General features: G+C 64.1%; 3 protein-coding genes across 10 annotated transcripts in view; 1 reads left to right on the top strand and 2 right to left on the bottom strand.

Moving 5' to 3' along the window:
- Positions 1–5040: 5040 nt before the first annotated feature.
- Positions 5041–12155, bottom strand: RNF166 (ring finger protein 166). Of its 3 annotated transcripts, XM_044255565.1 has the most exons (7): positions 11985–12155; positions 7935–8091; positions 7320–7407; positions 7030–7142; positions 6629–6743; positions 6432–6539; positions 5041–6025 (listed from the first exon to the last, which is right to left on the bottom strand). In XM_044255565.1, exons 1-7 carry the CDS (start codon positions 12137–12139, stop codon positions 5934–5936), a joined length of 828 nt encoding a protein of 275 aa, XP_044111500.1. In that variant the 5' UTR covers positions 12140–12155; the 3' UTR covers positions 5041–5933. The 3 variants fall into 3 exon arrangements, with proteins under 3 accessions (XP_044111500.1, XP_044111501.1, XP_044111502.1); XM_044255566.1 differs by lacking the exon at positions 7320–7407; XM_044255567.1 differs by lacking the exon at positions 11985–12155 and having other exon boundaries at positions 7935–8181.
- A 190-nt stretch (positions 12156–12345) lies between these two features.
- On the top strand, positions 12346–19762 carry CTU2 (cytosolic thiouridylase subunit 2). Its single transcript, XM_044255564.1, has 15 exons — positions 12346–12499; positions 13038–13112; positions 15376–15454; positions 15622–15681; positions 16761–16821; positions 17267–17376; positions 17525–17820; positions 17897–18032; positions 18177–18308; positions 18636–18727; positions 18858–18952; positions 19037–19190; positions 19305–19371; positions 19459–19517; positions 19611–19762. The coding sequence occupies exons 1-15, from the start codon at positions 12435–12437 to the stop codon at positions 19756–19758; spliced, it is 1629 nt and encodes a 542-aa protein (XP_044111499.1). The 5' UTR covers positions 12346–12434; the 3' UTR covers positions 19759–19762.
- Positions 19731–20202, bottom strand: part of PIEZO1 (piezo type mechanosensitive ion channel component 1) — a 46662-nt gene continuing 46190 nt past the window's right edge. For all 6 annotated transcript variants that reach the window (XM_044255558.1, XM_044255560.1, XM_044255559.1 and 3 more), the window contains one exon: positions 19731–20201. In XM_044255558.1, coding sequence (XP_044111493.1) covers positions 19952–20201 — 250 coding nt within the window. In that variant the 3' untranslated portion in view covers positions 19731–19951. The remainder of the gene's footprint in view (position 20202) is intronic.

Genomic DNA, 20202 nt, shown 5'->3' with positions numbered 1-20202 from the left:
GGATTGGGCCGCGCCTGCAGAGGCGTCTTTCCCGGGGAGAACGGACACAGCCTGGGGTTCTGGGATTCCGAGGGGATCTGAGCTGCGGTTGCGGAAGTTTCCTCCGAGAGGGGAAGCGCGGGCACTGTGCACAGACCGACCAGTCTGTGCCCCTGGGCGGCCGTGTCCCTCGTTCAGTGCCACGAGGAGCGGGGCCAGCCGCGTCGGAGTGTCTGGTCCCTTTTGATGTGGACGTTTCAAGACTTTGGGGATCAGACGGGGCGTTCCCTGGGTGAGGGGACACAGCGCCCAACCTGCCCCTGACAGCTGTGGGCTTTTCCCATGGCCTTGCAGCAGGCCTGCCTGCCTTGGAGGACCGGGTGCCAGGTGATGGCGGGGGGCTCTATGCCGGCTCTGGGCTTGGGGGGCCACGGGGTGGAGTTGACGGTGAGCCGGTAGAGGGACCTCCGGAGAAGCGGGGAGGGAAGGCCATGACCCCAGCAGGTTCATTCAGTGTTGCAGGTGAGAGGCTCTGAGAGGTCAGCCCGTGCGGGGTAGGGACCCAGGCGCACCCGAGGCGTGTGCTCCCCTGTCTGTGGCTTGGTGAGAGCAAGGAGGGCAGGTGCCGCATGGACAGAGGTCTTTATCCTGCGGGCCACAGCCTGGCCCTGTGCAGTTGTGCGTGTGGATTTCAGAGGACACGTGGCTGCTTTCTGCTTGTTCACCTGTTCCGTGGCCTCCAGAGCCTTCTATTTATACCCTCTCTCCCTTCCTCCTCCTCCCAGATGAAGAGAAGGCTTGCAGGTGCCTGCTAGCTCTCCACCCGCACTGCCTCTCCTCACCCGGTCATCCACTGTGGGCCATCAGCCGAGGTGACGCCCCTCATCCCCAGAGAGAGGCCCACACAACTTAGGGAAACGAGGGTTCCCCATCTCACCCTGGAAATGGCCCCTGGGATCCCACAACAAAAGACCCACACCCACTTCTCAGCCCTTGCTGGGGTCACGCAGACTCACTGGCTGTGGCTTACAGGGTCATGTCCGGCTGGACCCAAGAAGGACCCACAGAGGAAGACATGGGCTTCTTCTTGTCCACACCTGTGCAGGGCCAGGGAGGGGATGCAGCTGTCCCTTTGCTCTTGCTCCATGTCCTTTTATCCTCATTATGGCCGCTTTACCTGGCAATTAGGCCTCACACCCACCCACTTCCCTCCAGTCTCCTGGAACTGCCCCTCTTTCAACCGGAGCAGGGACCAGAGTCCAGGTGATTACCGCAGTCTTCCCTTGATACCTAAGACCCTGGGGAGGACCTCGGGCTGGGAGCTGGGCTTGGGCCCCGCCCATCTGCCTCTATCAGGTGCCTGAGCCTTGCTTGGCAGTTAGGGTAGGCAGCTGGGAGCGATTGCTGTAGCTCTGGTTAGTTTTTCTTCTCATGTGAATGTGTTCTTAGAGTCTTTTTTCCTGCCTTACAAAGAGTAAGACAGGTTGTGCTTGACTCTGCGTGCGTCTGTACACTTGCATCCCCCGTCCGTGCTCACTTCCTAACTGGTTGGTTTTCACGACCCAATCTGGGGGCCCTGCTCCCCATCAGACTGCATCCCGACGGGGGCCCAGCTGGGAGCCAGCCCTCACTCTTGCGCAGTGCCTGCGTGTGCACGGCGGGGTCCAGCAGCGCTTGCTGGGTGAGACGGAAAGGCATTGTGAACCCCCAAACAGTGTGGCCCCGGGCATGCGCACCCCTTGGGCTTGGAGGAGAGGTGAGCTTCTGGGAGGGGACCCCAAGAGTCCCGGGACCGAGACTCTTGGAACAGTGCTCGGAGCTGGACCTCATAGCTGGGGCTCACCTGTCCCAGGACCCCAGAGGGGTGGCCCCTCACACTGGGGGCACCAGCCACAGAGACGAAGAGCCCTTGCCCCAGCGTAGGGCGTATCTGTGGGGGTGTGGCTGTGGCTGCTGTATCCTGACGTGGGGCAACCTTGTGGCCATACGAGGTCATGGGTTTGTGGAAATTGAGACCCAATGTTCCAGCTCCCAACATCTGGTCAGATTGGTGGCCGATGTGTGTTTGGTTACCCCCAGAGAAGGGGAGCTCATTCCATTTTGAGGTCTGTTACAGTTGATGCTGGTTCTTAATCTGGGGTCTGGGAGACATGTCCTGTGTGAGACAGGGAGGGACATTGTCCCTTCGCACACAGCTTACGCACACAGCATGCAGGAGAGTCCTAGACACGGTGTCCTAGGCATGCTGGGGAGCACAGTGTTGGGCCCTGAGGAGGGTTTCTAGGGGCTGCAGGGGAAGAAAGCAATGGGGGGCCGAGCGGGGGTGCGCGCACCTGTGGGGCTGTGGCCTACCGCTGCACACGTGATGCATGTGTGTGCACACGTGTGTTTGTAAGGCCGCAGGAGCTGTTCCTGAGTGATACGGGACGCCCAGGGCCTCAAGGAGCGGGGTCCCTTGGGTCCACAGCAGAATTCCCCACTCAGCACCTCACTGCCTCCTTCCTGCACCGTGGAGCTGACCCCTCTTTCCCAGCGGGTTGTTGGAGAAGGGAGGGCCACCTGTCCTGCTGCTGTCTGTCACCAGAGGGGCTGGAGTCCCCATCTCGCAGACCAGCCCCCAGCCAAGCGCGCAGCACGCACTGTGCTTCCCGCACCAGCCACCGGGGGGCAGAGGCCAGCAAGCGCGACCTGTCCTTGGAGGCTCTCAGGAGAGGTGTCTTTGGCAGCTCAATTCTCTGGCGCAACTTCCATGCAAGGCGCGCGGCGGGGTGTGTGTGTGTGGGGGGTGCACCGGCCAGGCCAGACAGGAACCTCCTGGTCCCAGGTCCAGGTCCCTAGCTTCTGGAAGCCACTGACTGCGGGGCCTGGAGTGTCCTCCAGCCCGGAAGGAGTCCACAGCCGGCCTCTTGGGTCCAGGACGCCTCCTCTGCAGCCTGGGTGGCTGCCCGCATAGTCCGCAGGAGGCCCCCATGGGATCCCCGCTGGCTGTGCCTCCAGCTAGGTCAGGCAGTGGGCCAGACTCACAGGCGTTCAGCTCCCACAGGCCCCCGGGATGAGGACAGCACCAGCGCTCAGGGGCCTGGGGGTGGCGAGGGCTGTGCGCTCCGGGGGTCCTGCCTGCCCGGCCCAGTGCTATCGTAGGAGACTGTAGGTACCTGAGATCCAGACGCGCGTTCTTTCTTTCTTTTTTTTTTAAACAGAGATCAGAAGTAGGCAGAGAGGGGCGCCTGGGTGGCTCAGTGGGTTAAGCCGCTGCCTTCGGCTCAGGTCATGATCTCAGGATCCTGGGATCGAGTCCCACATCGGCTTTCTGCTCAGCAGGGAGCCTGCTTCCTCCTCTCTCTCTCTGCCTGCCTCTCTGTCTGCTTGTGATCTCTCGCTGTCAAATAAATAAATAAAAAATCTTTTAAAAAAATAAAAAAATAAATAAATAAAATAAAAAAAGAAGTAGGCAGAGAGGCAGGCAGAGAGCGGGGAGGAAGCAGGCTCCCCACCGACCAGAGATCCCGACGCGGGGCTCGATCCCAGGACCTCCGGATCACGACCTGAGCCAAAGACAGAGGCCTCAACCCACTAAGCACCCAGGTGCCCCAAGACGTGCTTTCTAGGCTGCGGATGCGCATATGGACTCCATTGGGGAAAGGGAAGTGTGCCCTCCGGGTGGGGCACCAGGACACACCGCTGTCTGGCTTTGTGTGGCTGTGCGGGAGATGGGTGTGCGTGTGCGTGCGTGTGTGCGTGTGCGTGTGTGCATGTACGCGGCGGGAAGCCCTGGAGGCGGCCCTGTGGATTGAGGGGGAGGCCTGGCAGGACAGCCCCACTGTCGCCAGGATTCATTAAAAGTAGAAGGGAGGCTCTTTGTGCCGTGGCTTTCAGCCGGAGCATCCCCACCCTGACACCGTGGGGTCTGCTGAGATCCAGCTCACCCGTGCCCCCCACGCTGTGTTGGGGTTCACTCGATGCCCTCCCCCGGGCAGACTGCCCTGGACTCCAAGTCCCTGGGCCTGAGGTGTTGCAGATGAAAGGTCCCGTGTGGACACTCCCCTGTGGCTCTCGCCCCCGTGGCTCTATGGAGAGGGCAGAGCTCCACGGGCGTCCTCGGGGGGCAGCAGGGACCTGCCACCACACCGTGTCCCTCGACCAGTGGGGTTGAAGGGGGGAGGGTGGGACTGGAGGCCCCTAATGAAGGGGGTCCTGAGGGTGACCAGCCCGTCACCACTCTCCTGAGTGGCTGCTTGTGGGACCCGTTTGCCTGGCTCTGCTGTGGCTTCAAGCTCAGGAGTCCCACCTGCCTTGAGGAACAGCCCGGAACACAGCCCTGCCTGGGGAAGCCGCTCTGGCAGCCCAGAGCACCACCTCTGGCTGGACATCCCACATTTAAAGATTTTTAATTTTAAAGATTTTAAGTAATCTCTACACCGAACGTGGGGCTGAAGTTAGAACCCCAAGACCAGGAGCACGCGCTCTAAGCCAGCCAGACGCCCCGGACATTTCCTGTTTGAATGGTTCCTTCCGCCTGCCAGCCTTCACGTGGGCCTGGGGAGCCGAGGTCACATGCTGGGGCACCAGGAGGATGCCCGGGGAGCTGCCCAGCGGCAAGAACCAGCAGTGGGGAGAGGGGCTGCTGCTCAGACTCAGGACTTTACTCTGAGGGTGTCCCAGAGGTGGCCCTCCAGTCACCATGGCCACCCCCGGCCCCCAGAGCAGGCCTCACTGAGTCCAGTGTGCTGGCCTCGGGCGACCCCATCTCCTGACAAGGAAGGTGAAAACTGCCACCCTGGCACACTTCTGCCAAGATGTGTCACTAACAAACTGTTGGGGTTCGAGAGAGAGGACGAGAGAGTGTTCTGGGGGAGCCTGGAGCTGAGGGCAGCCTGGGGAGGCACCATGCTCAGAGGGAGGGGCCCGGGCAGGTGGGCGGCACTGTCCCCCAACAGTGCTGGAGCTGCCGGGGGACAGACACGCCTGCAGACTTCAAGCAAAGGGAAGTCACGGTGCACCCCAGCCCCCACCAGCTTCTCACTCTCCCAGATGAAAACCAGCGATCAAGGTCACTACAGATGCTTTGAAATGTTTTATTGAAGTTTTTCTAAAAGAGCAATAATTTATGCCGTGAACTGAAAGAGTAAGACGGCGTCTTCCATCCCCAGCTGTCGCCCCCAGGAACGGCCTACCGACAGCGCTTGGGGGCGGCCTGGGGAGAAGACAGCAGGGCCAGGACCCCAGTGGGAGGAGCCGGCGCTGCTGGGGCGACCACGGAGTCAGGAGCCTCTGCGAGCAGCTGGGTGCCCGGGGGTTCCTCCTGGCAGTTAGGAAGGGGAACCCAGCAGAGCAGCGCCAGGATCTGTCTGAGCAAAGCCCCGGGGCGCGCTCTGGCTCTGGCGTCGGCGCCTTTTGCTCCCCAGCGCAGACCCCACAACTGTTTATTTTTTGATTGTTTTTTTAAAAAATATAATTTTGTAAATGTTCCATAAAAATACTATTGTCTAGTCAAACACGGGTATTGCAGTACGAGCAGTAACTGCTCTATAAAATGTGGAAAGATCATCACGCTGGATAGTATAGAAAAACGCCAGAATTCTAAGTATCACAAAAGCCAGTCCCGAGCGGGTGAACTGGAAGCGGCCCCCCCATGGTGGGCGGGGCTCCCCTGGGCTTCCTGCTCCGCACAGGCCTGCGGGACCCCACTGGGGCGCACTGGGTCGGACGAGGACAGCATGGCTTGGAGACAGACCGCCCCCGATCTCGGGCCCAGCGAGGGCCACCTGCTCAGCCCGAAGCACCGAGGGAGCCAGCCGCGCTTGGCCAGGAGCACGGGTGTCCACCCTCCGAGGACCCCGGCCCTGGCGGGCTCGGGGACCACCTGTCCGGCAACACAGGAGGCTCCGCTTGTCCCGCGCAGGCGCGGGAGACCCAGTCCCCGGAGGCGGCCCAGTCTCCCGAGGCCGGAGGGGTCAGGTCCAGGGGCTGGGCTGTGCCTTCAGTTCTCGGACAGAGACAGGGCCAGGGCAGCCTGGAAGGCGGCTTCCTCGTCGATGCTGTAATCCTGGAGGGCAGGAAGGGAAGGTGGGGGATGCGCGGGCGCCTCTCCGAGCCAGAAGCCCCCCGCAGGGCGGCACAGTGCTGTCACGCCAGGGCCATGGGCTGGTGGGACAGGCTGCCCACGCCTGGGATCCACAGCTGGTTCCTCCCCGAGGGCACCGCCCTGTTGACTCCCGCCTGGGTCAGGGAGGAGGGGGCTCCTTCGCCTCGGGCCACACCACCCGGAGTCTGAGACGGACAGAGGAGCAACTAGGGCCGGGGTAATAGGATGGGGTGCGGCGGGTCTGCAGGGTGGTGGGGGGCAGGGGGGCAGGGTTTCTGGGCCACCGGCCTCGGGGCGGGGCCCCGGAGGGGGCGGAGGCAGGGGCGGGGCCCGGGCCAGCAGGGGTGGGGCGGGGCGGGGCGCGCACCACGAAGGTGTCGTAGGAGAACTTGTGTCTGTGCAGCAGGTGCTGCAGGAAGTTGGCGCTCTTGTAGCTGGGGTCCCCCCAGGGCATCGCCGAGCAGATGGGGCACACCTGCAACACGGGGCGCGGGCTGAAGCGGCGCTGGGGGGAGCCAGCCCCGCTCCCTGCCCCCGCCCCCGCCCCCAGGGCCGGCCACTCACCACGCGGTTGGGGTCGCTGCGGTGGTTGTCCACACAGTGCTTGAGCAGCTCCTGCTGGTCCAGGTTGCGGGCGCCGCAGTAGGGGCAAGTGAAGGTGGACCTGTTGGGGACGGCGCTGGGGGGTGGCAGGAGGTGAGTGGGGGCCCGCGCTGCCCACGCCCCCCACCCACGGTCTGGCTGCTGGGCTCCCCCCAACGCTCTGGGTCCCCTCCCTTTCCCCCACAGTCCCTGCTGCGAGGTGACTCAGCGACCTGTACGGGCCCTCCTTGGGGTCCCCTTCGTGCAGGGCAGGGAGGCTGTCTGCAGAGGGGACACAACAGCCTCCTCTAGGGACAGCAGCACAGGCAGAAACCGCCCCTACAAGTAACCGGGGCTCTGAGCACGCGGGTGGGAAGGCCTACCTGGGGATGGGCTGGGATGTGGGCACCACGGGGACGAACTTGGGGCAGTTGGCCATTTGCTCCTGGACCTTCATGCAGGAGGAGACGTGCACCCTCATCTTGGCCAGCGTCACCTAGGAAGACAGAGGCAGAGGCAGCATCGGGGTCAGGCTCCAAAGGATGAGAGGACCCCCAGGAAGCAGGACGGTCCCTGCCCCTGACGTTCACGGCCCGCGGTGCCGCACAAGCAGGGGCCTTGCAGCCCTGCCAGGAAAGAGGCGCCAAGGGAAGGGGACGCGGACCCTGCACACCTGTCGGCAGGTACATCTGGTCACCGGCTGCGGGACTGGGGCGGACCTTAGCTGGGGTCCCGGGGGGCTGCAGAGGGGCTGGGCAGTCCTCGAGGAAACCAGAAGAGATGTATCGGGAGAAAGCCTGTGTGCCAGGGAAGGAGGCCAGCGGCCTCACTGCAGAGCCCAGGGTAGCCCCAGGATATCCAGACCCTGAGCTTTAGAACACAGCAACCAGGGGTCGCCTTCTACGGTGCTGTTTGCATTGAGCGGAGGGACGGCAGTCAAAGTCAGCTCCTGGGGCTGGGCCGTTGTGAGGGGCTCCAGGCAGGGTGGAGAGACAGGCCAGGTGGGTGGTGGCGGTCAGCACTAGAGGGCCCCCAATTCTGCCGGGGACCCTGCCTCCCTCCCCATTGGAGGGGCTGAGGCTCGGTTCCTGTGTTCCCAAATTAGCCCCACAACAATCTAAGAGCCAGAGCCCAGGGCAGGGTGGGGGTGATGAGGGCGGGAAGGTCCTGGGGGAGGGGCAGAGCTCAGGTTCCGCTCTCAGCAGAGCTTGGAGCGGGGAGCAGAGGCCCGTCTCCCTGCGGCTACAGACTATCGCCCCTGCCCCAGAACGGCCCCAGGGTGGGGTACCTTCTTGCTGCAGCCTCTGCAAGGTGCCTTGTAGGACGAGAGCTGCTTCTCCACATGCACAGCCTTGTCCACCTTCTTGGGGTCAAAGGGCAGGCGGCACAGCGGGCAGAGGGGGGACGGCACCTGGAGGCAGGGCTGGAGGCACTCCCCGCAGAACCTGCAGGGGGACGGGACACGGGCCTGAGGGCTGCTGGCTGCTTTCAACCTCACAGGGCAGCTCCCCTCCGCTGTTTCTGGAGAGGGTCATTCCTGCTCCTCTGGCTAAACGACAACCCCAGGTCCCCTCCGGGCTGCGGGTTTCTGGGGCCTGCTGCCGTGTGCAGGAGGCTGGTGCAGCTGTGGCTGTGGCTCTCCAGGAGCCGTGCTGGCCCCGCAGCCCTGGGCCCAGCCCGAGGCTCAACCTGCCCATCTTACGGCCGTGCGGTGATGCCAGCGCCCCAGGTGCTCTGGGGACACAGGAGGCCTCCAGAGACCCTATATGCACAAAGCTTTGGAGAGTAAGATCACCAACAGCGCTGGGAGAGGAAACCACAGGGCTCCGGGCTATGTCGCCAGCCTCGGGACAGTGCCAGAGCAGAGGCGTGAGGATGGCAGTGGGCTTGCTTGGGCCCTGACTGCCGAGCAGGGACACCCATGGCCCCAGGGGCCTGAGGCTCTTGGCGCCGTCCCTGGAGAGGCCACAACAAGAGGCCGGCCAGCGGACACAGACGTGCCTGGGCCGCAGGAACAAGCCCCCCTCACTCGGAGTCCCACCCCCCGTGCCGCAGAGAAACGAGTGGCGCTCAGTGCGTGCGGACACCGGGCTGGAGAGCACCCAGCAGACAGCAAGTGGGACCTGATCCCAGCACCCGCTCGGTCCAGCTTCTTAGGAAGTGCTGTGGGGGCCACTCAGCTCCGCTCAGCTAAGTGGCCGGCATTCCCTGCCACCAGAAAAGCTGCTGCCCAGACCCTCCACCTTCCCTCTGGCTCCTGGCGCACCCCCCCCCGCCCCCGCTTGTCACCAGCGGCAGGCACGTGTGCACGGGAGAAGGCCCCGCTTGGCCTGAGGGCCCTCGGAAGAGTCTCTGTCCTCCAGGGGAAGGAGGAGGGGCGCTAGTCACGTCCTCACCTGGGGAGGGCCCGCAGGGCACCCCGGCAGGCGTGGGGCAGAGGTGCTCCGGCACCCACTCCCCAGCGCTCTGACAAGCGTTCCAGGATACCTCTCCTGCCGTTCCAAGGGTCTGACCAGCCTATCGGCCAACGCTGGCCTCTCACTTCGTCAGTCACGGGGGGACAGGGTGTTGCTGGCCACGGGTAAAGGCCACATGGATGCAGCCTGTCCCCAGCACGACAGAGCTACTGCTGGACATGGCCACGGGGACCTCGGGACCACCACGCTCAGGTCGTGCGCGGACATGGGAAATCCAGAACAGACCCGTCCATGGACGGAGCGCAGGTCCGTGGCTGCGGCTGTGTCTGTGACAGGGTTGCCTGCTCGACAGCAAACACTCTGGACACCGCCGTGTGTGCTTCAAACGAGGAGGGTCTGTGTCCACAAAGCTGTAAAACGCACACGCAGAAGGCACGGCCCTGGGAGCGCTCAGGGGCGGGCTACCACGTCGTCAGTGCTGGCCGCAGGACCACATCTCCGATGACAGAGCCACAGGTCAAGGCAAAGGGCACCTCTTTGCCAGCTGCAGGGGGCCGCGGAGGTGAGGGTCTTGGGAAGGTGCATGCAGACTCCCTTCTGCACCCGGAAGCACCTGCCCGCAGCCCTGAGGGTCTGTGTGTCTGGCCATCAAGGCTCAGCAGTCCCCAGGGGCACTGCTCCAAGGGCGCGTGCGGGGGGAAGGCGGGGCTCAGAGGCCGTCTGCCCGACTGCCAGAGCGCCAGCTCTGGTTTTGCTGGGACCCCTGGAAACGTAGCCTCTTGTACAAAAGAAACGGTGACAGCATCTACCTGACCGGGCAGAGGCACACTGAGCACACAGGACACACCTCCTCATTCCCTACGTTCCCCCCCAAGACGTGAGTGCTCTGATTTCTCTGTGATCTCTGCTCACTGACCACATGGGGGGACACGGGCACGGAAGGCCCCCTGGGACAGCGCTGATGAGAGAGCAGGAAAGGAGAATGGAGGCCAGGGGAGCCCGAGGCTGAGCCGGCCCCAGCACACACAGGCCCTCAGGGGAAGGTCCACCAGGGGGTCGTCCATAGCCACGCAGCTTCTGCTTCCAGATGTCCCCTGAAGAGGAGAGATGATCGCCCTCCTCTGGGGTTCCCGGGGAGCTCTTGGGGGCTCTTCCACGAGCCCCACTGACGGCCTTCTGACTGAAAACCCCCCACCACGCCCTCTCTCCTCTTCTGTCCGGTGCTGCCCACGCACGGCCACTCATACCACCAGAGACCGTCTCGTGGAGGCAGACTGTTTACGGTTAGGTGGCCACCCGGGACCAACACCGACACCGCCAGGGGCTCTTTCAAGGAAAAGTGCGAGCCCTTAAGTCCTCTGTGCTTGTGCGTGTGTGCCCTCAGGACATCAGACGAGACCCTGGGGAAGAGTAAGGAACAGGGGCAGAAGCGAGAGCTGGGAAGGAGGATGCCACGGAGGAGCTCCTTGTGGGACCAGCGTCAGAAACAAGACAGATCGGGTTCTGCCGAGAGAAACATGGGTGGGGACAGGGTTTAGAGAACATGGCGCTTTCACAACAATTCTGTGCGGGGCTGTGGCCTAAAACGACCACATTTTAAGAAAACACTTATCTGGAAAAAAAAAACCCCTGTACAGATTTGTACACACCCGGAGGCTGGAAACGCTGTGGCCCAGGGCTGGGTGAGTGTGGGTGCCAAGGGGAGGCCATCCAAAAGCCAGGAAAGGCTTCCTGAAGTTGGGTCAAGCCTCACAGTTCTCCCAGTGATGGACTGGAGACAGCAGAGCACACCCGAGCACGCCCACGTGCTTCCAAGAACGGAGTCACGTTCAGAGGCTGCCCCTGACGACGTCAGCAGCAGCATGAGGCCCAGGGCCCCTCCTGACAAGGGCTGTGCTCCCCTGGTATGGGCAGGTGCCTGTGCTGGCTGACCTGAGGAGGAGGGAGCGTCGTCCCCAGCTGAGGAGCAGGCACACACCTACCCAGCCCCCCCTTTCTATCCGGAGCCTCCCAGGTCAGCTGCCGCTCTTCGAAAGATTTTCTAGGGGCACCTACCCACCCGCTCAGGAGCCCAGCTTGCTGGCACCGGACCCTCCTGACCTCGCTTGCCACCCTGCTCATTGCATTCAAGCCCTGTACTGCTCAGCCAGGAGCAGCCGGAGAGCAGACACCGATCTCGGCTCCGTCCAGCCAGGCTGGCAGCTCCCAGAAGACTCCAGGGCAGCTCTCCGCTGGGAGAAGAGCCCCATCCTCAGGCTTCTGTGGCTGAAACACCCCTGTTTCAGAGGACCCCCCGGAGGCTCCCGTGCAGCTGGAAGCCCTCGCAGGGTGCGTGGTGTCCGGTCCCCAGGGCCAGCCCGCCTGGCTGCTCAGTGACGGGTCTGACTCAAGGTCTCGCCATCAAAACAAACAGCACCAGCCTCCAGACAAGTCTCTCCCCTAACTTCAGGGAACTCCTCTCCTCTCCGGCCAAGACAAGCGGACAGCGGGTCCGAGGACGAGCTGAGAGCAAGAGCCACGAGGCGTTTATTTACAAACGCCCACCCTGGTCTCCAGGGGACCGCACGGAAGGCGGCCGGCGCAGAGGTCGCCCGCCAGCCCGGGTACCCGGCTAGGCCCGCCGAAGCCCTCCGCAGATCCCAGGGGCCAGACTGGGCTGCAGGTCGCCCGCAGCGCCGACGGGGTGCTCGGCTCGCCCGGGGCTGGCGGGCGGGAGGCTGGGCCGAGGCGGAGGAACGCGCCCAAAGGACAGGGCCGGGGCGGCGCAGGGAGCCCCGCGCCCCCGCCCGAGTCCTCCGCGCGCCTGGCTCCGAGGCAGCGCCGGGCGCTCGCGGGCCTCGGGCCCCTGCCGGGGCGGGCGCGGAACCCCTCCCCGCAGCGGCGTCCCGACCCCGCGGCCTCCCGGAGGCCGGCGCACTCACGTGTGGCCGCAGCTGCCGATGGCCACAGGCCGGTGGTACACCTCCAGGCAGATCGGGCAGCTGTACTGCGCCTCCAAGCCGCTGTCGCCGCCCGCCGGCCCGCCCGGCGGCTGTCGCTGCTGAGCCGAAGCCACCAGGCTGCGGAACATCGCCATCCCGGGGCCGGGCCTGCCGCCGCCGCCGCCGCCGCCGCCGCTGCCCCTGTTCCGGCCCGGCCGGGCCAGGTCCGCGCGTCACGACCGCGACGGCGCCGGGCTGACGTCATTAAGGAGCGCCCCGCCCCGCTCGCCTCGGCCGCGGCGCCGCGGCGCCGCGGCGCTGACGTCATCAGCGCGCGCTCCGCCCCCCCCACCTGCCGGGAGCGACGGCGTCGGGCTGACGTTATTAAGGCGCGTCTTGCCGCCGCCGCCGCCGCCGCCGCCCACTGCTCCCGTGCGACTCCGAGCAGGCATGTGCCAGGTTGGCGAGGACTACGGGGACGCAGCGCCCGAGGGGCCGCCGCCTCCGCGGCCTGGGTAAGAGCTGGGCGTCCGCACCCGTCCCTCTACGCCCCGGCGCTCCGGGCCGGCGGCACAGCCCTGTCCCGAGGGCCCGGCGCCGCGCTGCGGATGCCGGGAGGCCGCCGAGCCCGGGACCCAGAAGCCCCGGGGTCCCGGTGGGGGCTGCACGCTGCTCCGCAGCCCCGGGGGGTGGGTGACTGTCCGGCCGGGGCGAGCACCCCAGGGAGGGGCCGCCTCTGCGCGCCGCTACTTGTCGTTCTGGCAGGCTGTGCGCTCCGTCGAGGAGGAAGTCGGCCTCCCGGTGGCTTGCTCCGGCCGATGCGCACGGAGCGAGTTGTCCGTCCGGCCTCGCGTCCGTTGAGGGCCTGAGAGGTGGCCGTTCTGTGCTTCCGAGCTGGCTTGAGCCGACTCAGATCCCCCGGCGGCCCGTGTCTTTTCTCATACCGGGGGTTCGGGGGTGGGCACCAGCTGCGCCCAGAGCGGCGGTGCCCCCTGCCCAGGGTCCCCCGGAGGGAGGTCTGCAGCCCGTGTTCTGTCCTCCCTGTCTCCACAGCCGTGAGCCGAAGTGTGTGAAGTGCAAGGAAGGCCCGCCGGTGGTGGTGATCCGAGCGGGAGACGCCTTCTGCAGGTGAGGCCGGGAGGTACGCTGGAGGCGGTGCGTCTGGCCCAGCCTCCGGGTGGGCCTCCTGTCTGTGGTTTTATCTCCTGCTTTTGGAAGCATTTACTTCTAGCATGGCTCCCAGTGACTGTGGTGCGTGTGTGGGTCCTGGTTTTCTGCGTGGGTGCAGAAATTCTCCCACGGTCCGCTGTGGGTCCGGTGGCAGGAGGGTATCTGATGGCACTTAGGGGAGAGTGCCAGAGTGAGGGTGAGGTGAGGCGTGGGCAGGATGAGCATTTTGGGGCAGCTGGAACCCGTGTGGGAGCAGATTTGAGCATTCGGAGATCTTGGGCAGGTGCTCTGGGGACGGCTTGTCGTTATTGTTTTAAGATTTTGTTTATTTGAGAGATAGAGAGCGCGCGCGTGAGAAGGGGGAGGTCAGAGGGAGAAGCAGACCCCCTGCCGAGCAGGGAGCCCGGTGCAGGACTTGATCCCAGGACTCCAGGATCATGACCCGAGCAGAAGGCACTTGCTTAACGAACTGATTAACCAGCTGACCCACTCAGGTGCCTCATTTTTTTTTTTTTTAAGATTTTATTTATTTATTTGAGAGAGCGAGAGAGCACAAAAGCAGAAGGACTGGGAGAGGGAGAAGCAGGCTCCCTACTGAGCAGGGAGCCTGATGCGGGGCTCAATCTTAGGACCCCAGGATCGTGACCTGATCCAAAGGCAGACGCTTCACCGACTGAGCCACCCAGGGGGTCCCCCACCTTTTTAAAAGATTTTATTTATTTATTTACTAGAGCGAGCCAGGGGAGGAGCAAAGGGGGAAAGACTTTCGAACAGGTTCTGCGCCGAGTGCGGAGCCCAGTGTGGGACTTTGTCCCATGACTCCAAGATCATGACCTGAGCCGAAACCAAGAGTCAGACGCTGAACCGACGGAGGCACCCCGGTGCCCCCCAGCTCATGTTTTATAGTTAGTCTCCACGAGTCTTGGTACTACCCAGAGTGTTCCCAAACAGAAACTGAAGGGCCTGAGGTTTTTCCCCCCAAGCTTTCTCCTCCCCAGCCATCTTTCGGGAGCCCAGTAGCCTGGTGTGTGCCGCTAGAGTGAACGCCTTAAGCCGGGCAGCTGTGGCTTTCATCTCTTAGAGATCGGCAGTGATGAGTGTCCCGGAGAAGAGGCTGAGGCTGCGGCAGCTCCTCCTGGGCTCAGAGCTCCCCGTGCGCGTGGGCAGCCACAGCTTCTCTTGTGCCCGTGCAAGCTTCTGTGTTTTAGGGCCCTTCCCACTCCCTGAGGGTGAGTGAGTTCTTGGGCCCCCCTTCCTGAGGCTAGTCACTTGGAGGGTGGCGTTTTATTAAACACTGCATTGAGCTACTGACCACAAAGGAATATGGGGTACTTGGTTGACCCCTCATACTGGTGCCTCTTCAGTGGGGAGCAGGGGGAATTGCTTTTCCTTTCAAAGATTGATTCAGGGGTGCAGCTGCCAGTGTGGGACAGCTCGCATTTCTCCTGTGGTTCAGGGTGTGTCCTCGACCCTGACCTCCCTGCTGGGGTTGCCGGGAAGCTTTGAATTGCAGATGTCTGGGCCTCACACTGGTGCATTCCATCTGCTATATTTGGCCTGAGTGATTTAAACCTGTAGCTGAGCCTGAGAATCAGGTGAAAGGGTTTTCAGGAATGCAGATTCTCCAGGCTTGTCCTGGAAGTTCTCATTCTGTGGGTCTGGGGAAGAAGCCAGGACTGCCTTTGCATGAACTTCCAGGCATTTCCGGTTAACATGGTATCAGCTCATCGCTCTGGGGCACGGGGTATCCCCCTGCTGCCTGCTCAGTGCTTCCCCCTTCACCCCGAGAGAGAGTACTTCTCCCTGTGGGAGTTTTGGAAGGGCCTTCCATGGTGCTTAGGGAAGGGTCAGGCTGGCCTTGCCTTGCACTTTCCTGTGTCTATCCATTCTACCTGGTGGGCCTTCCTGGGTGTTTGGAGGTGCAGGTGGCACCTGGGCCCTGGGTCCCTCAGACATCATGCAGACATCAGGTCATGCTACTAAGGGTTGTTGGGGACCAGGCGGGGGGAGTCCCTGGGCAGCACAGGGCTGGTCCTGGGGCAGACACAGCTGGTAAAAATGCCTCAACCCTGGCTTCCTTTGCCAGTTTCTGGGCAGAACCTCTGTCAAGATGCTGCTTTTAAAGATGGAATTTGGTAAGAGAAGGAAGATGGGACCCGCAGCATCTCCGCCGCGTCCCCATCAGAGTGGCGCAGCTACAGCTGCTGGTTGTCTGTTGCAGGGACTGTTTTAGGGCCTTCTACGTCCACAAGTTTAGAGCCGTGCTTGGGAAGAATCGGTTGATCTTTCCGGGTGAGAAGGTAGTGTGTTGGGGTGACTCCTCTGCATGGTCCCCAGCTGGGAAGCCCGACCCTCAGACCCTGGCTCTCGCCCTCTCCCCCATCCCGGGTGTGTGCGGGTGGTGGGGAGGGTGCGCTCACTCATGGGGGTGACGCAGCGCTCTCCAGCTACGTTTCTTCTCCCGTAGGTGCTCCTGGCGTGGTCGGGGGGGCCTTCATCCAGCTCCATGGTCTGGCAGGTCCTTGAGGTTCGTCTCCCCAGCGTCTTCCAGGGCCCTGGCTGCTGTCCCGCTAAGTTGCAGGCTTGGGGGCCCCCGCACTGAGAGGGCCTCTTGCCTACAGCTAGCGAGAGCAGCTCCCTCCCCACTGGGATGGCCCGGGGGGGTTGTTGGATGTGCAGAACGGAGGCGGAGTCTGGAGCACCGGCTGCGGCCCGAGGCCAGCGCTGCTGGCTGCCTGCCTAGAATCCTAGTCACTGGGAACGTGTTGGTGGCATGATGGTGGGCTACTTGAGGTGTCCCCAAGTTCATGGGCCTCCCCGGTCCTGGGTCCAGCACAAAACCGTGCAATACCAGCAGGTGCCTTGGGGAACCCGAGAGGGGTCTGGCCTGGCTGGGGTCAGGCAGCTTCCGTGAGAAGTTTAAGGGGGAGACCCAGATGAGCAGTGGGGCTGCCAGGAGACGTGAAGTTAGGAGGGGAGGGGGCTGTGTGGGAGAGGCTGCTCGCTGGGGAGCTGGCTCCTGGCCGTCGGCGGCCCCCGGCAGTCGGCGACCCACTCACACTGTCCCTCAGCGGGTCGGAGGACGCCAGGCTTCTCCTGAGGGCCCTGGCTGCCGGGGAGGCCTTGACCTGGGGCCGGGACATGCACAGACCCTCTGCATTCTGAGCGAGGGGCACGGATTAGAGAGCTCTGCTGTGTTGCTGTCCTGACCTCACTTCGTGGCCCCTGAAGCCTGGGCTGGTGTGAGTACCCATTCCCTTGGCCAGAGCCCATTTCCTGGGACCAGGGGCCCTGATGAGTCTATTGTTCTCCTGCACTGTTCGCGGTCAGAGGTGCTCCGGCAGGCCGCTCCTCACTGGTCAGTGGGGGGGACAGACTGAGGAGCAGGTGTCGCTGGCGGTGAAGCCGCCCATGCGGCCACCTTGGCCCTGCCAGGCTGCGGAGCCCAACCGCAGGGCCTGCTCAGTGCCTGGTCCAGTCTGTTCTGGGTGGGGTGCACCCCCCCACCCCGCGCCGAAGGCCTCAGTTCAGACGGAGAGTGGCTTGTGCCAGGAGAGTGTCCTCTGGCTTCTGACTCTGGCTGAGTCCTGTCCCTTTTCTGTCCAGGGCCTGAGTCAAGATTCTGCCAAAAGACTGCGTTTTGTGCCAGGGGTCGTGTATGTGGATGGTACGTGCAGCCGTCGCCGCCCTGGCCGCTCGGGACGAGCCCACTGATGCAGCTGACGCTGTGACCATAATGTGGCCCGGGTGGGGCGCTTCTGGGAGGCGGCGCATGGGGCAGCAGAAGGACCCTTGTTCTCGCAGGGTTCTGTGGGAGTCAGGCAGGTCAGCTTCCATGGGTCAGGGGCCCTGTGCTCACCTGCCTGCACCCCGCTCCCTGAGGTAGGCTCCCAGGTGGGTCTGGGGCCCCTGTGGTCTGTCAAACCTCCCCCCACCCCTCCCCTGTGCTGCTGGAGAAGACCCACTTCTCACTCTGACTGCGCTGCACTTCCTGAGAGCAGGCTCGCTCCTGCGGCTTCCGCCGAAGAGCTTGGTGGACTTGCTCATAGGACTTTGACCTTGTCCCACCTGGGGCGCTTCTGCCGTCATGACTCCTTGCCCTCGTTTTTCAGAGGGGGCAGCTTGTGGCCGGAGCCGGGAGGACAGAGCAAAAACCCTGACCGACGTGAGGCAGATCCTGCAAACCCTCGGCTTCCCGTGGCACATTGTCACCTTGGAAGAGGTGCGTGGGTTTGTCCCTGAGGCCGCCGGGTGCACGGGGGGGCCCATGCCTACTTGGTGAGGTCAGCCGCAGGCCTCCTCCTTGGCCTCTTTGCTCCCGGCACGTAGTCGGCGGCCCTGGGCCTTACGCTCTCGCCCTGCCCTGGCAGGTGTTTGCTCTGCCGCCGTCTGTGCTGCGCTGCTCTGCCCAGGACCCAGTGGGGACCGTGGGGACCTACAAGGTGGCTGTGGACAGTTTTCTGCAGCAGCAACGTACGCTGGCGGCTGAGGGGCTCAGGGGTAGCCCCAGCTCAGCCCAGGGGGAGGAACAGCCGAGCCAGCCCTGCACCCAGGACTCCCAGGACCCGGTTGGGCCACCGCCAGCGGCCCAGACTGAGGCTCTGTCCCAGCTATTTAACTCTGTGAAGACATTGACGGCCAAAGAGGAGCTTCTGCAGACCCTGCGGTGAGTCTGCCACCGCGCCCTGGGGGCTTGGCCCTGCCTCAGCTGGCCCCCTGAGACCCTGTGCTCTGCTCTCCAGGACCCACCTGATCCTGCACGTGGCCCGGACCCATGGCTACTCCAAGGTGATGACAGGGGACAGCTGCACGCGCTTGGCTATCAAGCTCATGACCTGCCTGGCGCTGGGGAGAGGGGCCTTTCTCGCCTGGGACACGGTACGTGCGTACAGGCCTTCAGGGACTCCCCGGGCCTCTGTCACGTGGAAGTCGCGTCGGGAGTCCGGTCTCCCTCGTAGTGCAGGGGAGGCAGGGCCGTGAGCCCATCTCCTGGGCGCGGTGACGAAGGTGCCCCCACCGCAGGGCTTCTCGGACGAGCGGCACGGCGACGTGGTGGTGGTACGGCCCATGCGAGAGCACACGCTGAAGGAGGTCGCCTTCTACAACCGCCTGTTTGCCGTGCCCTCCGTCTTCACGCCAGCCGTCGACACCAAGGTGAGCCGTGGGCCTGCGGCAGGTGGCCAGCTCCGGCGTGGGGTCAGAGGGGTTGGCACCCCTCGGCGGCCAGAGCTGCTGGGAGCACAGTCATGCCCCCGCCGAGGCAGGCCGACTGGGGCTTTAGCCGAAGGGGACTGGCAGGGAGGGTGTCGCAGCAGCTGTGTTCAGGGACGGGCGGCCTCTGATGCGGGAGAGCTCTGGCCCACTCCAGCCCCCACTCGGCGCTCCGGGGGCTGATGGCCTGAAGCTGTGGCCCCACGCCAGGTGGCCTCTGGGCCAGGCCTGGGAGCGCCACTCCTGGAGCCTCTATCTGATTATCCCCAGGCTTCCGAAAAGGCCAGCATCCACCGGCTGATGGAGGGCTTCCTGCTCCGGCTGCAGGCCCAGTTCCCCTCTACGGTCAGCACCGTGTACAGGTGTGTGTGCGCCGTGCCCGCGCCCACGGTGTGGGGGAGGGGGTGAGTGCTGCGCCCACCCCTTAACCGCTTGGGCAGGAAGAAAGCCTGGCCTCAGGCTGCCTTTGGGCTCTGTCTCCCACCCCCTCAGGACCAGTGAGAAGCTGGTCAAGGCCCCGAGGGATGGCTGTGCCGCTGGCCCCCGCTGCCTGCTCTGTATGTGCTCGCTGGACGTCGACAGTGCTGGTGCGTGTGGAGGGGGAGGGGCGCTGGGCAGTGGCAGATGGGGGTCCCGCCCCCAGAGGACCTTCAGCCTATCTCTGCCTGCAGATAGTGCCACAGCTTTTGGGGCTCAGACCCAGGATTTCTCGCAGACGCCGCCCCCCACCCCGCGAGCTAAGGCTGGGGCACCTGCAGGGCCCTGCTGTGCTGCAGGCCTGGGCGGGGCCCCGAACTGTTGGCAGGGGACCAGGCCCTGCGGGAGGTGAGTCCCTTCCTGATCCGATGCTACCCCGAGGTTGGCCCCATGCCGCTGGCCAGGGCAGGTGTGTCCCCTGGGGCCCCGAGCAGGTACTCAAGCAGCGCTCTGCTCCCGCAGGGAGGGCTCCCGAGCCCGTGTCCTCGAGCACCTGTGCTACGCCTGCCGCGTGACCATGAAGGACGTGGTGAGTCATTCCTCTGGTCGTGAGGGGGGAGGCCCCCAGGGGCTCGGTGCCACCCAGCCCCTCGCCCACGGCTGTTCTCTGTTGCAGCCGTGTTTGGACCCCCTGCCCCCTTACATCTTGGTTGAGGCCCAGCTTCGAAGCCAGAGGTACGGCCCAGCCCCAGAGCTGGGGGAGCGCCGGAGGGGACCTTTTGGGCGCCAGCCCCCGCAGGGCAGGTTCCCAGTATATGACTTCCACAGGCCCTCGGCGGAGATCCAGGAGCATCTGGTGGAGAACAGTGACGATGAGGCACCCGCCAGCGGGAGTGGAGCCCGGGGCCCCCCGGAGCAGGAGGGCAAGGAGGCGCGGGCAGCACGTGATTGTATAAATAAAAACTTCTTTAATTAGAAAACCCTACAGTACGCATGGGGAAGGGCAGGCTGGAGCTCCTGGCCCAGGGTGCCGGCGGCGGGCCCCGCGCCAGGCCGGGCCCCCAGCTTCCTTCCGGCAGCAGCATCAGGGCGTGGTGGCCGGGGACGGGGGTCTGCGCCCGGCAGAGGGCCAGGCGGCTCCGTCACATGAGGGTGGAGGAGCCCGGCTCCTACTCCTTCTCGCGGGTCCACTTGATCATGGTCTCGGGCGAGCGGTACAGGAAGATGAGCTTGGCGTACAGCTCCTCCTCCAGCTCCAGCTCCCGCGTCTCACGCACCAGGAAGATGTCCTGGCACAGCTTCAGGATGCGGTCCACGCACGGCAGCTCCTCGAACATGATGGAGTGAGAGATCTCGCTGAAGAAGCCGCGCACGAACTTGCCGATGACCAGCACAATGGACACGTAGAGCCCCATGATCC

Source organism: Neovison vison, chromosome 7, assembly GCF_020171115.1.
Source record: "Neovison vison isolate M4711 chromosome 7, ASM_NN_V1, whole genome shotgun sequence".
NCBI classification, from domain to species: Eukaryota; Metazoa; Chordata; class Mammalia; order Carnivora; family Mustelidae; genus Neogale; species Neogale vison.
Note: the sequence above shows the minus strand (reverse complement) of the source record. Positions and strands in the feature narration are given on the sequence as shown.

Coding starts and splice junctions, on each gene's coding strand:
- RNF166 (XM_044255565.1), bottom strand. CDS start 12,139: ATGGCGATGTTCCGCAGCCTGGTGGCTTCGGCTCAGCAGCGACAGCCG. Junction 7,408..7,934: donor GCAGAGGCTGCAGCAAGAAG/GTACCCCACCCT, acceptor GGTTTCCTCGAG/GACTGCCCAGCCCCTCTGCA. Junction 6,744..7,029: donor ACATCCCAGCCCATCCCCAG/GTAGGCCTTCCC, acceptor GCCACCCCCCAG/CGCCGTCCCCAACAGGTCCA.
- CTU2 (XM_044255564.1), top strand. CDS start 12,435: ATGTGCCAGGTTGGCGAGGACTACGGGGACGCAGCGCCCGAGGGGCCG. Junction 17,821..17,896: donor GAGCTTCTGCAGACCCTGCG/GTGAGTCTGCCA, acceptor TCTGCTCTCCAG/GACCCACCTGATCCTGCACG. Junction 19,518..19,610: donor GCCCAGCTTCGAAGCCAGAG/GTACGGCCCAGC, acceptor TGACTTCCACAG/GCCCTCGGCGGAGATCCAGG.